The sequence below is a fragment of the Plutella xylostella genome, chromosome 20 (genome assembly GCF_932276165.1).
Source record: "Plutella xylostella chromosome 20, ilPluXylo3.1, whole genome shotgun sequence".
Lineage (NCBI taxonomy): Eukaryota > Metazoa > Arthropoda > Insecta > Lepidoptera > Plutellidae > Plutella > Plutella xylostella.
The window spans coordinates 6041465-6059348 of NC_064000.1; the positions used below are offsets into that span (position 1 = coordinate 6041465).

At 35.9% G+C, this 17884-nt stretch overlaps 1 protein-coding gene across 2 annotated transcripts in view; it reads right to left on the reverse strand.

The window, feature by feature from the left end:
- The window catches only part of LOC105384683, a 70529-nt gene that overhangs the window by 9934 nt on the left and 42711 nt on the right, over nucleotides 1-17884 (reverse strand). For both annotated transcript variants that reach the window (XM_048628246.1, XM_048628247.1), the window contains exons 4-6: nucleotides 15434-15539; nucleotides 14790-14898; nucleotides 2558-2649 (exon numbers count right to left, since the gene is read on the reverse strand). In XM_048628246.1, coding sequence (XP_048484203.1) covers nucleotides 2558-2649; nucleotides 14790-14898; nucleotides 15434-15539 — 307 coding nt within the window. The remainder of the gene's footprint in view (nucleotides 1-2557; nucleotides 2650-14789; nucleotides 14899-15433; nucleotides 15540-17884) is intronic.

A 17884-nucleotide genomic window follows, 5' to 3' on the forward strand; every position in this document is an offset into this window, starting at 1 on the left:
TTGGTTATAGCGCCATGACTTGATGCACGGTCAGCTGCATAAGTAGCTAGATACACTTCTGTACCTTGTCAAACTGACGAACCGTCAATGTTTCAATGAATTGATAGGCGGTTCCAGATTGACAACCCAACTAACACCGTAGCGTTAAAAAAACTCTCATATAACTTGTATAATGGTTCCATTCGAAAATTAAAGTGTTAAGACATAGCTGTATAAGAGTGTAGGAGAGTGCTCTAACTCACTTATAACCACGAAAGAGGTCCACGATTTTGAGAGTATAGGCTTTAGAAAGTCTGTAAAACGGTGTCATTGAAGTGTTTACGTTATAGAAAGCCTGTAGTACGGTGTCATTGAAGTGCTAAAGTTACTATAGAAGAGTGTTTAATCACTCTCAGCTAGAACTTTTACCGGTATAGTGGTAGTTTTAGAATGGTTATTTGACTCCCTGACTCTTATTTGTTTGTTAAAAAAGGGTTAAGTGAGTATGTTACCGTTTTTCGAATACACTTTTACCATACCAAGTTGTATGTCTTTGAAAATAATAGTGTCAACAGCAATCATACGCGACAGTATTAGAGTGACAGTATTTATCATTACTAAATAACAGTAAATATAATATATTAACTTGACTTAACATGTTTTGTGAATTGAAAATAATATGCCATTGTAATTTTACTGTAATGTATACCATATTTCCCACCTCAATTTTAATGCGCTCCGAATTTATTAAGAATTTCAAATAAAACATAAGTAAATATAAAATAGACGACTCAATTTTGTATTTTTTTGTATCCTTGCTGTATGTCCATTAGTTTCATAAATTGATTGGCATGACTGGAATGACAAAATTCACATAAATAAGTAAGTATTTTAAAGCAAAATAATTTTTTTCCCAGCAATTTATAGGTTAGGTCGCCAATGCAAATGGCGAACTTACATTTAAGACATATAGACTCACCTAAGTCATCTATTACACTTTTTGAAATAGAACACCCTTAGCCAAGGGTATTATGCAGTCTTAGTCGATCCGCACAGTCTTGCTTAACACCGTTACTTTTACAGTCTACTTGCCTAACGCAATAAGCGTAAGTTAAGTTAACCTTAAAGATTAAAACTGCATTGTTGAGTTTTCCAACACTGTAAGAATCTGGTCTTACTGCACTCTTGACAAAATCTCTTTTATAACCAATTCCTGCAGCTTAAATTCAATATGACACCTAAAGATTTATATGAGTATTAAAGGAAACCACTTAACAACCATAAGTGTTAACAGGTGTCAGTGAGCACTCTTGTATAGCTTTAGGTTCTAGAAACAGTTTAAACCTATAACATCTTAATTATAGTTGCTTTGACTAATACCATTTTAACACTTAAACCTGCTGTTAACACTAATTTCATTTGTTAACTCATCTTTATCGCTTTACGTTAGAACTGAGATAATTATAACACAGTTATACAGGTTAAAGTTATAAAAATAGCTGTAACTGAGGGTAAAATGTTTGTTGGGAAGGTACAAAAGTGTATAGCTATTATACTTATATGCAGCTGACTACAGTCAGCTGCATATTTAGAATTAGAATGAATAAATTTAGAATGAAATATAATGAAGACCAAATCATGTATTTCATTTAAAACTTTTTTTTTATACATCATATTTCATATACAGTGATATCACTATAGTGTACTATACTGACATCACTGTATATGAAATATGATGTATAAAAAAAAAGTTTTAAATGAAATACATGATTTGGTCTTCATTATATTTCAAATTCCTTCATTTTAGAAACTCTTTTATATGACAGGTAACAGGTAATAAATTAAAATACTTAATTAATTTTCAAGTTATTCCACCGTCATCATTAGTCTCTGTCAAGGTTTTCCCTTCATATTCTCCAAAATTGTCTGTTTATTTTCCAAGAAAAAGTTATACATATAAAACAAACATAAATACTTAACAAAAACATGTGTAAAGTTGATTATTTGAATATTAATTAGGTGATAACTGTTGTATGAAAACGGAAACACAATAAATAACAGAATTAACTTTTTGCTAGTCTTTAAAATATTGATTCTGGGTGTGCGGCTCGCGGTGGATATAATCATTTTTCTGCTGATGCTCAGGCTTTCCGATATAATGAAGATTGATTCTACAGGATTCCACTATTCGGTTTTATTTTGTACCTAATTGAAAAGGACGATGCCGATGGTACATTAGGTACTTTAGTTTCGTTTAGCTTCTATTATAGCTATATAGCCTATTTTCTCTCACGTTTGTGTTAGGTATGTATTTTTTATCCCACGACGAAAAAGGGAATTGTGATAAACAGAGAAGTTTAACATGTCTGTGTATCTCTGTGTGTATCTCTGTCTGTGGTATCGTAGCTCCCAAACGGCTGAACCGATTTTCCATTAGTTTTTTTTGTCATAGGTTATGTATATGATATTTAATAAAAATCGGCTTAGCTTAGCCATTTTAAAGTTAAGTATACCATTTTTTTACTGTTTAATCTCGGTGGTTTTTAACGTTAGTTAGTTACTTTCTTTGTTTACTTACAGACATCTCGGTGCTGGGGTGGTCGATGAAGATGAGCTCGGACTCCTCTCCATCCAGGAGAACTGACACTGACTTCTCGCCAAACTCATCGTCTGCAACAAGTCAAGCGATTAGAGACCATTGATAAGAGTGTGAGGTCGATATTCAAATACATTGAACGATTTATGTGACACCAATCAATACTAATAGGTAGGTATGGACATAAAGTTTCGTTTGGATACAAGGGATGGAAGCGAGCGAGGTATGGGGTTGACATCGATATTTTTCACCCTTAAAGGTACCAATTGGCGTCTGGCGACCAAGGTTGCAGCTGACGACGTTACAACGACAATCGACGTAGATAAGCTAGTTTAATGCTCGTTCCACCAATCACATAGTGCCTTATTTATCATGAATTGCGATATAGTGACATCTATCTACGACGATAACGGACCCGTGCAGCGAGGGCTGGTTTCTATGTATTTATTTTGGCGGCTAGCGACATGACGCGGCACGTCCAAAGAAAAACATAGAAATCCGTAGTGGGGACCTTAATGGAGATGTATATGATGATGGCAAACAAATACAGGATAGACCATTCAGGGATAATGAGGATATTGTACTATTCAATACATAATAAGTAATATTGGCAACTTCAACTTTGTTTTTTTCTTACTTTGTGATAATACCTACAACTACCTATATTTTTCAAAAATAAAGTATACACATACATACACAACTCACATGATTTATTCAGATAAGTCAGGGCATCGACAGGAATAATTCCTTCAACACTTTCCAACTCTGATTTATAGTTGAGGAAAAAAACAAAAAAGAGTCAGGAATTTTACGAAACTTTCCAAGAATGTCGGCAAAGTTTAATTCGAGAAAAATTATGTGTGAATACTTACTGATATTCTTTTTCGGAAAAAAGACAAAAACTATCAGGTTGAATTTGATTGGCTAAATATGAAGCCTACATTTATGAAGAAACACTGGACAATTTTACTGTATAGTAACTACAATTTATATTTTTATACTTAGCGTAGTAACTCGATCTGCAATTCCTAGGAATATTGACGCACAGTGTTTTATAGCATTAAAGTTTTTGGCCATGATACTATAGAAAACATATTTTTCAGAACCGTAGAGCTAAATTTGTACAGACTAACTAGTTTTGATACTCTTTTGCAATGAAAACTCAAACTTAAATATAAGTAAGTACATAGTAATACAATATTTACAACATACAACACGTTCGTATGTTTGTAAAGCTTTGTACCAGGTCATCATGTATAGAACGTCGTTCCATAGATTATAATTAGAGTTCGTAATCCAGTGTCACGTGCATGCGGTCCGTGCGTCATCATCCGGATTGGTCAGCGGAGTGACAGGGCTAAGCCGATTGGACGGCGCTACATCTAACTGGAAGCTGTGAGTGGTTGCTCTGAATCAGATTCAGAAATCTGAACAGATTTTTAGTTTATGTACGTAACACGTAAAATAATATATGTATATATATATTTTATAATATATATTATATATCATTTAAAGTATATAATGTATGCAGTTCTATTTTATATTTATAATTTATGATATTATTAATGAATATATTTGTAGTTTTGTTTCATGTTTGCTTTAATAATAGTTAGGTTAGGTTATTACTTATTTTTGTTAATTGTACCTACTTCAAATTTAATTAGTTAAAAGATTTAATTTTCAATTTCTCTTTCACCCAGTCGTAGGTTGGCTGGAAGAAATTGCTTTTTGGCAATAAGCCCGCCTTTGTATACGTCATATATGTTTTAAATTTGTAATCTGTTTTGTATATTGTTTGTTTGTGTACAATAAAGTGTTTATAATAACACGAGTTGAGCTTACATGTGTGATGTACCTGATTATTTACTACTAATAATATTATATAAGTCGCCGTACTCAGCACGTCTAGTACAGGTTAGATAGTTGGATGAATCCTGTGAAAGTTTACGTTTTCTCGCATGCAAAGCGGTGCTTCTAGCGGAAACTATCAGAAAACTTTTGACAGATAACGTATGCGTAGATGACAGAAGAAAAACTAAACTATGACTTGCAAAACCCGTAAGTACTAGAGTCTCTATATATTATTTCGTCACAGTCGTCCACGACGGTGCCAAATTTAATGATTGTCACCGATACGCTAAGATGTTATGTTAGCAGACACAAAATAATAGTAACACCCTCATCAGTCACACCATAGATTGATTGCGTGGCAGCTTTTCGATGTAGGTACCTATAACATTCGAAAAGTTACAGTGATTCCCTTGTATGCATGTGAATCTATTTGTAGAGCTTTTTTTCGGAAGCGAGCTACGGTAAAAAATAATGTATTTTTGGTAAGCACTGAATACGTTCTATATAATCGTCTTTTTCATTCATCAAATATCATGCTTTGACAGTATTTTTGCATATTATTTTTCAAAAGACTTCAATGAATATTTGAAAATTTTGGGAAATTTATTGCAAATTACAAATTTACAGAGAAAATCAACCGTCTCACTAGTGAATAATATAAAAATAAAATCTTTATTCATTAAAACATTTTATAAAGTAAACTTAACGCTAATGCGCGACCTGCATTACAAAGACCCGTAAATAATCATAATAATAAAAGGTGAACATAAAATATAAATTCTCTCTTAATCTTAGTACTTACATAAGTACAGATAGAAAAAAACCTAAAATATTCAATCTTAATTCAAACTAACAATAGAAGTTAATCTCTATAAAAATAACAACTGCCAAGTGTTCTCGGATAATCTCAGTTTACAACCGACCGCTTCGGACTTCAGTGTCTCCAGTCTGGTAAATAATGTCCATCTCATGATGTGACGTCATCATGGTTTTTTGAACTTTGAAGTTAGAATAATTATAATAGCCAAATATTCGTAGCGCTATTTTACGATAGCTTCAGCTTAGCATTAAAATACGTATGTAGGTAACATAACAACTAAGTTAATGATTAGTATGTTGTAATTTATATGCGGTTACCACTAGTACAAGTCTTCGTAGTTTACGAAAAGTATTTAAAATTTTCCGAAAACTCCCATAAAGTATACAACTATAACGACGTCACACACACGACAAAATGAACCTGAAGCGCTTTTCCCTTTCGCATATAGAGAAAATCCTGTACTAAGTGTACTGTACCCGTATCACGAAAATTCGAGCTAACGAATAGAATCGAATGCGAGTGCGACTATTTTCAACTTGACAGCACTTTCGAACACTTTTTACCTTTCGAATGAGTTTCGAAAAGAATGACCACATATTATTCTGACAATGACCTATGGAATGATAGCTGTCAAACTTTCACAAATCTATACACCGCCATTTTTTTGTTGACGCTGCTGCGTTTTTTCCGGATCGCTCTACTGAACACGGGCCAACATTTCAATATATTTCCAAGAAACTCTCAGACTACAAAAGGAAGGCGTTAGGATGAAATAAGGTACAGGTAAGTGCATAAAGGGAAATGAATGCAAGCAGAAGTGAACCTGACACGGGGCGTGGCCGGGAGCATTCCGTAACAGCGGGGAATTTTATACTTCAGAAAATCTGCTTTAAATTTTACTGTAATATTTTGTAAGAAATTCCTTTACTCCACCGATTGGTAACCTTTTGCAAGAATGCTTTTGCAAAATAATCTATCTTGTTCTGCGATTTTGACTGGTGGTGGACGAAGCAACGTTTCTACTGGTTTTTATCTGATAGGTAACTGACGTCCATAGAAATACATAGAAAGCAGTTGAGACATTGCGACACGTCGCCAGCTACAACCACATGCCACCGGTGGCCAATTGTCACCTTTATTCCAAAATTATAATTATAATTTATTGATGGAATTGATCAGTCAGATAAGTACATTTCATGCTGGTATATATTAGGTATATACCTACACATTATTCTATAATATTCTGAGAGGGGGCGAAGTTCCTGTACGTGGCTCTCTTGAGTGGAACCTTTCTATATGTCCCCTTAATTTCAGCCCAGCCAGCCTATAGCGTGGTGATGCAATAGTGGAGATAAACACTCTGTTGGTGCAAGAAAAAATAATCTTATTTCTTTAGTAGATGGACAAGCTAACAACATATGTTCAACTGTCACATCCAATTCCCTACATGTCCAACATAAGAGACTAGCATATTAAATTAAATACATACATTTTACTGTAATGTTTGTTTTTTTTAATGTACAGTTAATCCTTCTTTAACAAAAAACCCCGCTGTTATCGCTCATTTCCCGGCCACGCAGAGGCGTAAACTTACCATGTTTTACTGGCAGCAGAAGGCAAGCAAATATAAGTCAAAATATTTATTTACAGAGTACAAAACCAGCCAGCACTGACTCTGTGATTTTAAGAAGAAAAAACACCGCGAATGTGTTTTTAAAAAAGCGAGAAAGAGACTGAATGTTTGATGTGTAAAAACTTTTTGGTGAATTCAATAGTAAACAAAAATCCTAGCCTACGTACTAAATAAGGCAGGAGCAGCGAATTTTATTAATGATTAGCTATGCTATTGTGTGACGTATAATTATCATTGCATTATGTTAGTGTTAGATAGTACCTATAGATAAGATTGATTGATAGTTCCTAATTAGTGCTGAAAGATCTTAATCTAGATAGGTACTAATACAAAATAACAGTTTAAGCTTGTTTCTTGTAATTGATAGTAATAATGAAAAAGTATTGTAACTTAAAATAGCCAATTTCAAAAAGCAGCTAAATTTCGATAGACATATAGGAAATTCTAAAAACGTCTAAATACATGCAAAATATAACGATTGATAAATAATTCTAACAAACCATGCTAATTATTAGCCATCTCTTAAATTAACAAAGACTGGATTTATTATTAGGTATAGGTCCACATTTTTGGAGCTAGACGAAAACAAACGACTCTAGAGAAACATACAATATTCACAGGTATACATGCTAACTCATAAGGTCCTAAGGTACAGTCAGCTGCATAAGTAGCTGTACACATTTGTACCTTGTCAAACTCACAAACTGTCTATTCAAACATGACATGACAGTTGGTTGATATAGTGTAGGTAGTTTGACAAGGTACAAAAGTGTATAGCTACTTATGCAGCTGACCGTAACAATTTTTATTGTTACCGCAACATCATTACGAGTACTAAGTAGGACTAGCAGTGCAGCGATCACAGGATTCGATACTATTTTCGAATCTACACAAACATATGAAAAAATAACAGTATCGTCAACTGTCACTGTCAAAATGTAAGGCAAATTTGTGAGTTCCAAAAGTGACATTAGTTTTTTCCATATGTTTGTGTAGATTCTAAAATAGTATCGAATCCTGTGATCGCTGCACTGTTTGCCTGAACCCAGAGTAATGCAAACTGGAGTATAGTGCCACAAACTTATCTGTTCCGGTGAGAGCGAACTAAATTGGTCCATATAATCTATGTCAATATGAAATTCATTTAGTAAGTAATGAGGTATGGACCAATTTAGTTCGCTCTCACCGGAACAGATAAGTTTGTGGCACTATACCATTGCTCAAACATAGACAATAGCACAACACAGCAACAATGAACGAACACAATAGCAATCTGTGAGAGACAAGGTTTGTTGAAATTAAATTATCATTTTCAGTTCACTATTATAATTGGATGACTATTAGTCGGTACCTATTTAACAGAAGCAGAGATTTGTTATTGATAAAAACAACATTTTTTTTTTTAGAAACATAAATTTAGTGTTTCAAAAAAAGAAATTTGTTATTTTCTGATCTGATTAATTCTGATCTAATTTGTTATTTGCTGTCTCACAAGTGAAATGATCTATGCTGTCGGATGGGAATGGTTAAAAAAAATCAGGGGTCCGCCGTCTCCCAATAGCGAACCGGTTTTGACAACAATTTTTGAATTCTAATAAACAGGGTGATGCAAGGGTATACTAAGCCGAAACCAGCATGTGCAGCGTGTTATATCTAAGCCCAAATCTGAAATCAGAATTTAAAAAAGGCGCGAAAAAACAAACATTATGCGGAAAGCACCTACCTATTTAGCTCCATAGTAAAAAGTCACGTGACCAATAAAGTTTCTATGGGTTTTTTTTTCACTAATTTTGAAATTCTGATTTCATTTTCGGGCTCAGATTTACCATGCTGCACATGTAGGTTTCGGCTTAGTATACCCTTTTTGCAATACCCTGTAGAAACTTCTTAAATGTTACTTCGTTTTGACTTCGCGATAGTGCCCCTGCCCCGAGCTCTCACCAGTCGTGTCGGTCATCCGTCACATCGGATTATAACGAAGGAGAGAAATGGAACAGAGAGTGCTCCTGTGTACTTGCACACACTTGGATACTATAATCTACTCATGTTTAGACGGGAGATTGGAGATTTCTTTAAGACATTATACTTTTAAGTAGTTTTTTGCTCACAATTTATGTAATTCGGCACACTTGGAACAATAAATGGGAGGTAACTGAAAATCAGCGGTTTGCTCCTGGAGTAAACATGCACGCTGAGTTACTTCACCCTTTTGGTCTGCTTCAACACAGAACCTGCTAAGTACGAACCTGTCTTTGTCATAGCTACTACATATTTAGTTATAAGTACAACTGTGTATATCTGTCATGGTGATTTGTTGTGTATGTAAGAAAGTGGATCAAATAAACGCTTTATCTATCTATCTAGATTGGCTGCTGTGGTCGAAATTCGGTCGAAAATTTCCCAAAAGGGTCATATGCTTACGGTACAATAGCATACTGTAACGAAATTAATATGTCCTCTGTCAACCTGTTCCGTTTGGACCATGACTTACGAGGCCACCCTGTATATCAACCATCAAACAAAAAAAAAGTATTCGCCAGAGCAAATGAAAAAATTCGTGGAATAACCGTGATCCGAGCAATATAAATTAACACCATTATTGGAAATGCTTTGATTGAATGTGTCGAGCTGAGTGGAGTATCCAAGGCGGTTCATTCTCACACTGCCCCGCGTAACGCTATTCAAGATGCGTGTTGCGTAAATGAGGCGTTTGTTAAAACAGTTTACATTATTGGAGAAACAGATGGCGTTTTCTCAGTTGTACTAAACTGTCAAACCCTCAGAACACAGATTTTGTGTCAGCTGACATCTTATTTCCACAGAGGAAATTCTTTATTTTCCCTCATGCGTTCTCTACAGCAACGACGCTTGAAAAATAAACATTCTAAACTTGTAAATTAGACTAAATAGAAGTATGTAGGTACTATTAAAAGTAGTGAGTTCTTATTCTGAGTTTCATACTTCAACCTCTTTGCTCTCTGCGTGCAATATTTGACAGTTTTGTACACTATGTTGTTACGACATCTATCGGCTTGTACAAAAACTCAACTGACAGCTGTCAAGGATTAATTTTTTAACGGCTCATTTTATGAACGCACGTCGATGCGTTTCCTGTGTGTTTGACTTTGCATGTTTTTAAACAAGCGGAGATACCTAGATCTCCGAAGATTGCTAGTATGTATCTCCGCATGTACGCAACAGGCAGCGCGAGCCACCCGATTTTCATTGTAGGTATATTCTATTCTATTCTATTCTATTCTATTCTCTGTGGGGGTGTAAGTACCTGCACCTGGCTCTCTCGAATGGAACCGTTGTGCATATCCCCAAGGTCTAAACTGCCTTCCTAAGCTTGGACCATTTTCCCACCACGCTGGTCCACTGCGGGTTGGTGGGTTCACATATGTAGATTTGCTAGATCTAGATATGCAGGTTTCCTCACGATGTTTTCCTTCACCGTAAGAGCGATGGTATACATTGTACTTAAGTTAAAAGAACTCATTGGTACATGTCAGCGCCGGGATTCGAACCCGCATCTCTGGCGTGAGAAGCGGGCGCTTACCCGACTGAGCTACCACCGCTCTAGCTCTGTAGGTATACCTACATTAAATTTGTACTCACGAGATAGGTCGCTGGCCGAATCATCGTTGTAGGTACAATGCACTTAGGGTACAGAGAAACCTGACCCCCCTCAGAAACATTGTTACTATGAGAGGGGGGTCAGGTTTTTCTGCACCTGACCGTACAAATCTAGAATCTAGAAGTGCAGTTCACTATGTTTTCCTTTACCGTAGGAGCACCTGGCAGGTATACTTATTTTTACTAATCTAAGTTTTTTTTGCCAAGATTTGGACCCATGGCCTCTCAAATCAGAAACAAGATCTTATCCACCACCACGACTTTTTATGTAACTATGTAGGATAGGTACATGGTTCTACCTTTTTTGGCATAAGATTTTTTTGCCTAATCTCGTATTGCATAGTAACGTTTGGTCAAAGTCTCGTTACGCCGAAAATCGTATGGCATAAATCTCGTTTAGTAAAAAGTTATTTCGCATAACATTGTTTAGCCTAATAATGGTATGGCCAAATCTTGAATAGCCTAATAATGCTATGGCATAGGTTTATACAAAGTAATAATATTCGTTTGGCTTTAACTTTGACGGAGCGTCTCCCTACATAGCGCAAACTGGTGCCTTGTATTGTTTCCGCTGTTTGGAAAACGCTCCGCTCCGCTTCGCTGCGCTCCGCTTTGGTTTTGATGAACATGTGCACCTAACACGCTCCTCCTCGCTTTGCTCGTCGTCGCACCTATTTGTAATAATTATATTGGTCGTTAACTTTCGATTTTTTGTTCATACAATATCGTAATTTTCGGGATGTAGGAGAAAAATACCACAATTTGTACATTTACTACATACTTAATATATTATTTATTAAGATAACATTAGGAGAAACAAGATTATATATAGGTATAGACGAACATAAATTTGAGCAAACGAAACTTAGGTGTTTAAAGATTGTGCCTAAAGAGTTTTAGACGAAACGAGCCTTATGCCACATAAGTCTTGGCAAAGTGATGGTTCGGCCAAAAAAGTTTAGACCATACGAGTTATGCGAAATGAGTTTTGGTCAATAAAGATTATGCCAGATGAGCGGAACCCCATAAAATCAATAACGTCCATCAGATAAAGTATAAAAAAAGCTATTTCGCCGCAATATTATTATTTAGCTTGGCTTTGATAAGGGTGTAGGTACTGGCAGAAACACAGGGCCTTTTACGAGCATTAACGTAAAATAAATTACTTACAGTGAGGCCAGTGAAGCACATAATTATGAAGTAAAGTGTTTTTAACGTGGGACGCCCTCCTGCCTGCTAGACAGTTGGCCGGTGGTGGTGAGGGCAAAGTTCCTTTTTGGTAATTATGTGGTTGGTCCTCGAAAGTCAATACTAAAAGTCGCATGAAATAAAACAATTTTTATACAGTATTGCAAAAAAATGACACAAAAAATATCAAAAAACTGTTCAGTCGTTTAGGAGTTAGGTTACCACACACAGATACACACTCAGATCGAGACACTTTCAACTTATAAAATCCCTCTTTTTTGTCGGGCGTTTAATTATTTGAGCGCTGCTCACTATATTCGTCATAATTTTCGTTAAGATAGAGTTAACCCCCGGGTCAGTAAGTTGTTGTATACAATTAATGGCATAACTTGCTGAACTCCAAACTAACTTGGGCAGTAAATCACTGTCATTTCGTGAGGACATTGTTTCATGCCGATAGATAGTGATAGTAATGTTGGTTTACTTGCTCGGTCAAATTGAGAGCTATGACATAATACAGGGTATCCCGTTAGTTACTCCGTTATGCCGATGCAGCTTGTCATTTTTTTAACAACTTAATCTTGATGATTACTAGGTTTTTTTTTGTGTTTTTTTTTAATCATTTATTTATCCCAATTACCTACATGTTTTTACTTAATTCTAGCCACTATCGAAAACCACTAGGTTTATCTGTAGCAGCGAGTGTTTATGGCAGAAACTTACTAATTAAAAAAAAAAAAACACGCACTCACGCCTTGTACTAATGTACTCCCTTGCGGGGTAGGCAGAGGTGCATTGCCGCACCCACTTTTCACCAGAGTGTTATGTTAGTCCCAATGTAATAGGGGGCGGGCCTATTGCCATTTTACGGGCACATCCAAGACCCGAGAACAAATATCTGTGTTTAAACAAATATCTGCCCCAGCCGGGAATCGAACCCGGGACCATCGGCTCAGTAGTCAGCTCAGGGTCACTAACCACTACGCCATTCGGTCATCTTACTTACTAATTACTTAACTACTTTAAACGTTACAAACTTACTCGTGTTACGATATTTACAAGAGCTGCTATGAACGTATGTATCGTCCCTTTATACACTAACTCAGACCACTAAAAAGAACAACTTTCCCAACGAAACTACCCTCACGGGCAATGAAAAGGTTCCACTGAGAAAAGCCTTCTAAACGGAAAAGGCTAGTTTAATGCCGTCTTCTGCAACATTGAAGTACATTTAACAGAGCATCAGGATATTACAAACTAAAATCGATAATATTTAGTTCCAATTTTAAATTAAGTCTTTGAAAAAATTGGGGTCGTTTATTGACGGCGTTTTGTGAGTGGAACTTTTTCATTGCTCGGCAGTGTATAAAAAAACGACTTCATATCGACGGCTGAAAGGCATAAGCCAAAATATATACCAAATTACATATACCTACCAAAATGTTCAATATCCAATAAATTATTTTTTATATTTTATGTTACTATTCGAGGAAAACGATGTCAAACATAATAAAGCAGGAATAATTGACTCGCGAAGACCGGACATCTTATTGAATGATGGTACTAATGGGATACCTTGTTAATATCACGGCCACCTCGTCATACAAATTGAACGAGAGATTTGATAGGACTGAATCCTCACAATTAATTAATACCAGAACTAATGAACCGAGCTTCATTATTTGCGCAGGTTATTTTACCATTGGCTGTTCCGAATAAAGCTAAGCACACAGAGTTTTTTTTTGTAGATTGATATATTTTTGTCGTGAACATTTTAACTAGATAGGTACCTGTACTTCTAAATGCGTGTAAAGGTTGGTGCGTGCGAAAAAAAAACCTGACCATTGCATTACTCACAACACACAAAAATCAGTATTTTTTGTCAAATCAGACACTGAGACGAGAGAAAAATTTATCAACTTGTCAATCATCATCAAATAAATTTACTTAATGGGTCTGCAGGTGGTGTGACCTATTTTCCATTCAAAATACACATTTCCAAATTCTATACATTTTCACACAGTGCAGTGCGGTCGACGAATAGTTGAATACTGAATATAACATGTTTTCCATTAACTTCAGGAGGTTTAGTGCCAATTTCTCAATAGTCGGTTAGAGCATAGCCAGGGAGTAGTGGTTGACTTTTGACACATCTGTCATGAATTTTATATGGAGACGACGTATAATTAATAAATCAATCCCTGTCGGTTAGATGATGACCGACTATGGAGAAATTGGCACTTAGTCTAGCTTGACAAATAGATAACGAACGCTGTCATAATGCTATCGCTACGATTAATGATTACGTAAGTTACCTACTGTACAATCATTTAAATACATAAAAATATTACATTACTCCCGCAGCATCGTTACAATAATTATATGTTCACATTTATTTATACGTATTTCCAATTTCCCAGATTTCGTTTTTATTGTGATTCCCATCCTGAAATTTGATTGAATTTTTTACGACATGCAATATATGCTTTGCTATTTTATTCATGCCAAAAAAGAGTACCTTATGACGTATATTTTTATAGTTATTTTGTTATGAGAATAGAATAGAATATATGATTTAATTGTACACAAACAAAAACACAACTATAATATATACTAACACGTAGGTACAAAAATGGGGGTCTTATCGCTTAAAGCGATTGCTTCTAGACAATTTGTTTTTGTTCTTAACTCTATAATTATCCTAACAACCCTAATCCTAACTAATATTATAAATGCGAAAGTTACTGTGTCTGCCTGTCTGTCTGTCTGTCTGTCTCTCTATCACGAAAAAACTACTGAACGGATTTAAATGAAATTTGGTATACATATTTTCTAGGCCCTGAGAAAGAACATAGGCTACTTTTTATCCCGAAATTCCCACGGGAAAACTTTTTAAGGCGAAGCGAAGCTCGCGGGAGCAGCTAGCCCTCTATATTCTGTGCCTATTTTCTGTTACTAGCGCTACTACTACTATAACTAAATACACAAAAAAATCACCATCCTAGAATAATCTACACACATACACTAACACACAAAAAGGCGCAGCCAATAGCGTGCACGCATAAAAACAAAAGAGTTCCACTCACCGAGGCTCGCGTCATAGGTGTTCATGTACTCTGACGTCATGAACTGAGAGACCAGGGCCGTCTTGCCGACACCAGCGTCACCCAGCAGCACCACACGGTACTTTGTGATCTGTGTACATAGGGATAAAGGTTAGAATTGGGTAAAGATATTGTCTAGAGGGGTTTCCTTGGGGTTCCGTTAAAGCTACAAAAAATAAAATGCTTTTGCAGATTTCAGTCTATTTATTAGGGCGCCTTCAAATTAGTCGCTAATTGTCGCGCGGAAGCAGCGCGGCTGCAGCGCTGCAGCCGCGCTGCTGTCTAAATTCCATATAAATTATTAACGCGCGACTGCAGCGCTACTGCGGCGCAGCAGTCACGCATCTTTTAAATTACAAAATTTATATGGATTTTGCCGCGCTGCTTCCGCGCGACAATTAGCGACTAATTTGAAGGCACCCTTAGGATCACCTATCCGACCAAGCTTGTGCTGAGAGAGGTTATCGGGTAAGTGGGCAACCTGACTGTCATATGTTTTCAAGCTCCGCCCGAAGGCCTCTGGCTTCAATGACTTCAATTTAACTTCAATGGTCACGATTACGATCACTGAAGCTAGCTCGACTACGGACGCTTTTAACTTTTAATGTACGCCTTCTGATACTCACAGGGTCGGGCTCCATGTCATCATCATCAGGCGTTGTGAGGCTGGCAGAGTCCACGGGCCGGTAGCCAGAGCAGCAGGACCCGTCGAACGGAGACCTGTCTGACGCCCTGGGGACCAAGTTATACTGTTTATTAGAGCGAGGGATTCTGCGTGAGATAGGGGTATTTTATGTAAATTTGAGGTACTTGTAAATCATGTTATATATTAATACTTCTGTAATTTATGGAATTATGTAGATGTAGGGGAATACTCATGCTGTGTCTTTCTGTAATTAGGTATGCTTTACTCGTAGGGCCTATTTCAGAATGCCTGGATAATGGCTACTTATGGGATAAAATATATCCTGTCACTCTCTGTAATAAAATTATGATTAAGACAGTGATAGCAATCTTCTCTTTCGTACCCCAGAGCATAATGCGGCAGGGTATTCTGATTCTTTCACTGTGACAGCGATTCGCTTGTGGAACAAGTTACCACTAGATATAAGACAAACTAAGTCTATAAATCTTTTTAAATCTAAAGTTCGTCTCCACTACCTCCAAGAGCAGAACATTTTGCCTAACTGATCCCTATCTATGTGATGATGATGATGATAGTAATTTTATGTATGTATGTAATGTATTTATTTAGGTATCATGTGTATATTTATATTGTATAGATAGTTATATATTAAGATATTAATATTTCGGTTAAGTACTCAATATAAACCATCTTCTTTCTTCAAAGCCATAAGCACTACCAATCACTTTTTCAACATCACCAAAGGTTAACTGGTAGAAAATGCTGCTAGCATTAAGTTCGCCTTTGTACCAATTTACTTTGTGCAATAAAGAATTTAATAATAGGTAATAATAGCATGTAATTTATCCAGACATTTGTGTAACAAGTCCTTATATAATCTAGTAGTAGATTACGAGTAAAACGACTGGCAGTAGGTAAATTAATACAATACTTAATACTAAGAACAGTAGTAAGCAAGTACAAAGGGAAATATCCAATTGTGTTTCCTGTCGACCACACACAGGATGTACAGGAAATTGGACGCGGGGCCCGTTCCGTTTTATTATCTATGCTAATAGAAATATACAGGGTGTTGCAAAAAGGGTATAATTTTTTTTTTTCCATAGTAAATGTCAAGTGACCAACAAAGTTTCTATGGAAAAAGAATTTTTTTTTTCGCGAATTTTCAATTTCTGATTTCAGTTTCGGGCTTAGATATAACATGCTGCACATGTAGGTTTCGGCTTAGTATACCATTTTTGCAACACCCTGTATATTAGACTCCTTGCAAGAGGCTTATGTCTAGCATTTGAATATGAGACTATACAGGGTATAGGTACAGGGTGAGACTATATAAATATACAGGGTGTTGTAAAAAAGGTATACTATGTCGAAAGGGGCGGACTCAGGAGGTCATCCTGAACAACTTTTGCAAACTAGCGAAAAAAAACACTTTGCCTAAATAGTCACTAGACCAACAAAATTTCTGTGTAGAAGCAATGATTTCGCAAATTTTCATCAAAATTTATTAAATGAAATGATATATAAGTAGATATGCTATCGATTGAACCCTATAACATTGCATATTTTTTTCATCTTCATCTTTAAACCTATTTTTGGGAATCGAACCGGGGTCCGTATTTCCACGCATTCAGTATCCTAATTAATATTATAAATGCGAAAGTATCTGTGTCTGTCTGTCTGTCTGTCTGTCTGTCTGTTACTCTTTCACGACAAAACTACTTAACGGATTTGAATGAAATTTGGTATACATACGGTCTAGCCCCTTTGAAAAAACATAGGCTACTTTTTATCCCGGAATTCCCACGGGAAAACTTTTTAAGGCGAAGCGAAGCGCGCGGGAACAGCTAGTAATAAATAATAACGTTTGCTGCGCCTCAGCTGTAATTAAATGCATGTTTAATATTGTGGCCGATGAATAAATAATAAATGAACCGATATAATTTAATGTTCCACCAATGAATTTTACATTTGCATAATAAATGTATTTTTGGTCTGATGAACGATTCAGATAAAAAATATATGAATGAACAAACATTAAGAAAAATTCCATTCCTCAACTTTCTTAAAGAAGTTTGAGATCGCTAAAATCCTTCAAACTAGTAACATACTGAGAAGTCTAGAATAATTAAATATCTATCGATTTTAAATTATGGTAATTAACTGAGACGTGAATAGCAAGGCAATTCAATAGTACTTCTTCTTCTTCTTAAGTCCTTTAACTCCTAGTGCATGGAGCATATATAGGGCCCTAACTACAGATTTCCACTTCTGACGATCAGAGGCAGCAGCCACAACTTCTGGCCAGCTCAATAGTACCTACTTACTACAGTTTTATTAATTGGCCTTTCGTCAATAGTAGCCTTTCACTGCAAAGACAGAAACTAAAAGTTTTTAAATTCTATCCTACTGTGAAAGCAATATTTTATTT